General features: G+C 48.2%; 1 protein-coding gene across 1 annotated transcript; it reads left to right on the top strand.

The window, feature by feature from the left end:
- The first annotated feature begins 677 nt into the window (after positions 1-677).
- Positions 678-2,865, top strand: LOC119282641 (rho GTPase-activating protein 2-like). The gene is made up of 3 exons (XM_037562796.1): positions 678-1,336; positions 1,457-1,931; positions 2,520-2,865. The coding sequence occupies exons 1-3, from the start codon at positions 1,119-1,121 to the stop codon at positions 2,637-2,639; spliced, it is 813 nt and encodes a 270-aa protein (XP_037418693.1). The 5' UTR covers positions 678-1,118; the 3' UTR covers positions 2,640-2,865.
- The last annotated feature ends 593 nt before the right edge of the window (positions 2,866-3,458 follow it).

Here is a 3,458-nt window from a genome sequence, read left to right as displayed (position 1 = left end):
ATTCAATAGGAAATCCATGAGGACATTCAACCACGTCCTTTCGCATATCATCAATAACATATATAATTTGCTACTCCTCAGAATATCTGTCTAGTTTGATTTTATACTCCTTTCTGAGTTCTCATTTATCTTGACAAACATCATCATTGAGTATGTATTGAAACCATGTGCATGATCAAACATATTCCCGAAGAAAAATGTAACCCACTCTTTTGTTTTTTTAGCTCACTGTCCATCCGTTGGCAGTTTCAGGCTTAATACCGATATTTTAGCAACAAATCTAATAAATCTAACTATAGTGGTTGGTGTTTGGAATTTTATTTTATTTTTGGAAAGGGAAGCAACATGCTTTAGTAAATTAGTTCTACCCTGGATCACTACATCCCCTTGTTGCAGACAAAAGATATATTTTTGGGGTTTGCCCCATTCTAATCAAGTTTGGGTTGCAAACCCACGAGATAAACTTGCGTTATTCTTTATATATTGTTTTGACCATGTAACTTATCATTTTCGTGCCACATCAAATTCATAAATTACATGTTTAAAAAACATTTTTAAGCTAATTGTTGGTAAAAATCAAGTCTTGAAATATGTTGAAAAAGTGGAAGACGTACAGCATACATAGTACGGCATACATAGTACCACATATGTGAAGATGGCACACACACGTACCCCTTGTCGAGAACCATATATGTTGATGAAAATCAAATGCCAGCTATATACGGTCATGGAATATGACTGGCTTTTCATGGCCAAGTTGTTTCGTTCTTTTCATTTTCCCGCTCTGACAGCCACTACCCCTTCATTAGAAGCGAAGATACGGCGCAAGTTGGCGTAGTGGTGCAACCCACGTCGTCCCACAACCACTGCTACGTACCCCTCGCACCCAACCACCTCCTCCACGTCCGACTCCTCCTCCTCATCTTCTTCTTCTAGCTAGTCTCCATCGGGTCTCCCACCTCCCCTCCGTCTCATCGTGTACGCTACGTACGAGAAACCACCAGCCAATACCGCGTCCTCTCCTCTCCTCATCGCCGCCACCTCGAGGGGCGCGCGCGCGTGCGTGCTCCTTCCTGCTAAGTAGGTACGTAGGGGACCGGACGGATCGGACCATCAGGATGGACGTCGGCGGCGGCAGCAGCGGCGGCGGTGGCGAGGAGGAGGAGGTGGACCGGGCCGCCGGCGCCGGCAGCAGCCAGCCGCAGCGGATGAAGATCGGCTGGCCCACGGACGTGCGCCACGTCGCACACGTCACCTTCGACCGCTTCCACGGCTTCCGCGGCGTCCCCGCCGAGCTCCAGCCCGAGCCCGCCCTCGCCAAGGCCCCCAGCGCCAGGTACGCCACGCACGCGTCCTCCTCCCTCCTCTCGCCGTCTGTCCCAGTCCATCTTCCTCCTCGGCACTCAATCATCGATCGATGATCGTCTCCGTGTCCGGCGTGCGTGCGTGCGTGCAGCAAGACGGCGTTCGGCGTGTCGACGGAGTCGATGCAGTGCGCGCACGACGCGCGGGGGAACAGCGTGCCCACCATCCTGCTCCTCCTGCAGCGCCGCCTGTACGAGCAGGGCGGGCTCAGGACGGAGGGCATCTTCCGCGTGGCCGCCGACGGCGCGCAGGAGCAGCGCGTCAGGGACCAGCTCGACCTCGCCGCCTCCGTGCCGGACGACGCCGACGTGCACTGCCTCGCGGGGCTCATCAAGGCCTGGTTCAGGGAGCTGCCGGGGGGCCTCCTCGACGCGCTGCCGGAGGAGGAGGTGGCGCGCTGCGCCACGGAGGACGCGGCGGCTAGGCTGATCGGCAAGCTGCCGGCGGCCAAGGCGGCGCTGCTCGACTGGGCGGTGCAGCTCATGGCGGACGTGGCGAGCGAGGAGGAGCGGAACCGGATGGGCACCCGCAACATCGCCATGGTCTTCGCGCCCAACATGACGGAGGTAATTAGTACTAATGCAGAGGAGTACGAGCTTAATTTTGATCATCTCTTCGTTTGAGGATCTAATTTTGATCATTTTACTTTACGACCTTTTAGAACGATTTACATTTGAACGCCCAAGCAATATTCTTATTTCCCAATGGAATCTCACCAAAAAAATGTGGGAAAATTCAGTCATTTTACTTGGTATACTGTACACAGATATCTTGCATTCAAATGTGAGTCCATCGGGATTCAAATTTCTTCAAACTTGTATTCCATTTAAATTCAAGTGTAATCTCTACTGTAAAACAAGCATCTCATTTCCAATCAAAACCACCAAAAGATGTTGAACATTGCAGAAGTTTCATTATTTGTCAAAATATCTGGCACTTCGATCAAAACATTTGTCAGACTTCAAAACTTTTGTCAAGTTCAGGCATGCATACTGTACTTCAAAACTTTTGTCAAAAATTTCATATGCTGGATAGTTCGATTTTCAGCCAAATTCTAGTGAAGATATCCACCCTCTGACTGAATTTAAACCTGGAGTTTCCTCTGACTGATCGACGTCGATGTAACTTATTTGGTCCGGTTGCACGTGTTGCAGGAGGTGGATCCTCTGACGGCGCTCAAGTACGCGGTGCAGGTGATGAACTTCCTGAACCTGCTCATCGAGCGGGCGCTCCGACAAAGGCAGCAAGACCAGAAGAAGAAGCAGCCTAAATAGTTAATTGATTGCTTGATTGACGTACGCTTTGGTTAATTCGATTAGTCCCGTGGTTAGTTAATTTCGTTCACTTGGGTGTCCATCGACTAAGCTGACTTTGTATGTACCTCAGCCTAGCTAGGACCCAGCAAATCAGCTAGATGTGTGCGTGCGTCTGTTAATCATGTCTGATTTCTCCTTTGGATATATATGTGTGCTCTTTGAATGGTTAATTCGGATTTACTTTCTGTTGTGTATATGTCATCGCACCCGTTTGTCTTTGGATCCTATTGACCGTTCGATTTCGCTACCGAGGGCTGAGATCGAGCCATGTCGTCCACTAACCATTAAGGTTGTTCCACAGAAAGATATCCCATTCTCTCATAGAAATTTGAACCTGTATTTTCATTTTGTTGGTAAACCAAGCAATATACCCTTTTGGTGAAGTAATCGATCTTGTAGAAGTGAGACGATAAGATCAACAAATGTCAACCTGGCAAGGGTAATGTCGGATAAAAGTGTCGACGTGAGTTTGAGACACAAACTATAACCAAGGACGCACGAATATCTGACGAATCGGTAAGATAAGACGGTTGCCAAGGGAGAGCATCACAGACAATGAAGAAGATCTTCGCAAAAAAAAAAAAGACAATGAAGAAGATGGTTTAATAAAACTAGTAAGCATGCATGTGCAACGCATGCATTATAATTTGCAATAAAACATCTATTTTGAATCTTATTTCTCTTTTAGATGAAACTCATGGGCACTAGCACCCATGGTTTATTGATATAGGAGAAAGCATCCCTTGTGAGAAACCAGAAATTCGTCCCCGACGTGGC

The sequence above is a fragment of the Triticum dicoccoides genome, chromosome 3B (genome assembly GCF_002162155.2).
Source record: "Triticum dicoccoides isolate Atlit2015 ecotype Zavitan chromosome 3B, WEW_v2.0, whole genome shotgun sequence".
In the NCBI taxonomy this organism is placed as follows: Eukaryota; Viridiplantae; Streptophyta; class Magnoliopsida; order Poales; family Poaceae; genus Triticum; species Triticum dicoccoides.
This window is presented reverse-complemented; position numbering and strand designations above follow the sequence as displayed.

Excerpts from the sequence above, each read along its gene's own strand:
- LOC119282641 (XM_037562796.1), top strand. The coding sequence starts at position 1,119 with ATGGACGTCGGCGGCGGCAGCAGCGGCGGCGGTGGCGAGGAGGAGGAG. Across the intron at positions 1,337-1,456 it reads GCCAAGGCCCCCAGCGCCAG|CAAGACGGCGTTCGGCGTGT; the intron begins GTACGCCACGCA and ends GCGTGCGTGCAG. Across the intron at positions 1,932-2,519 it reads TCGCGCCCAACATGACGGAG|GAGGTGGATCCTCTGACGGC; the intron begins GTAATTAGTACT and ends CACGTGTTGCAG.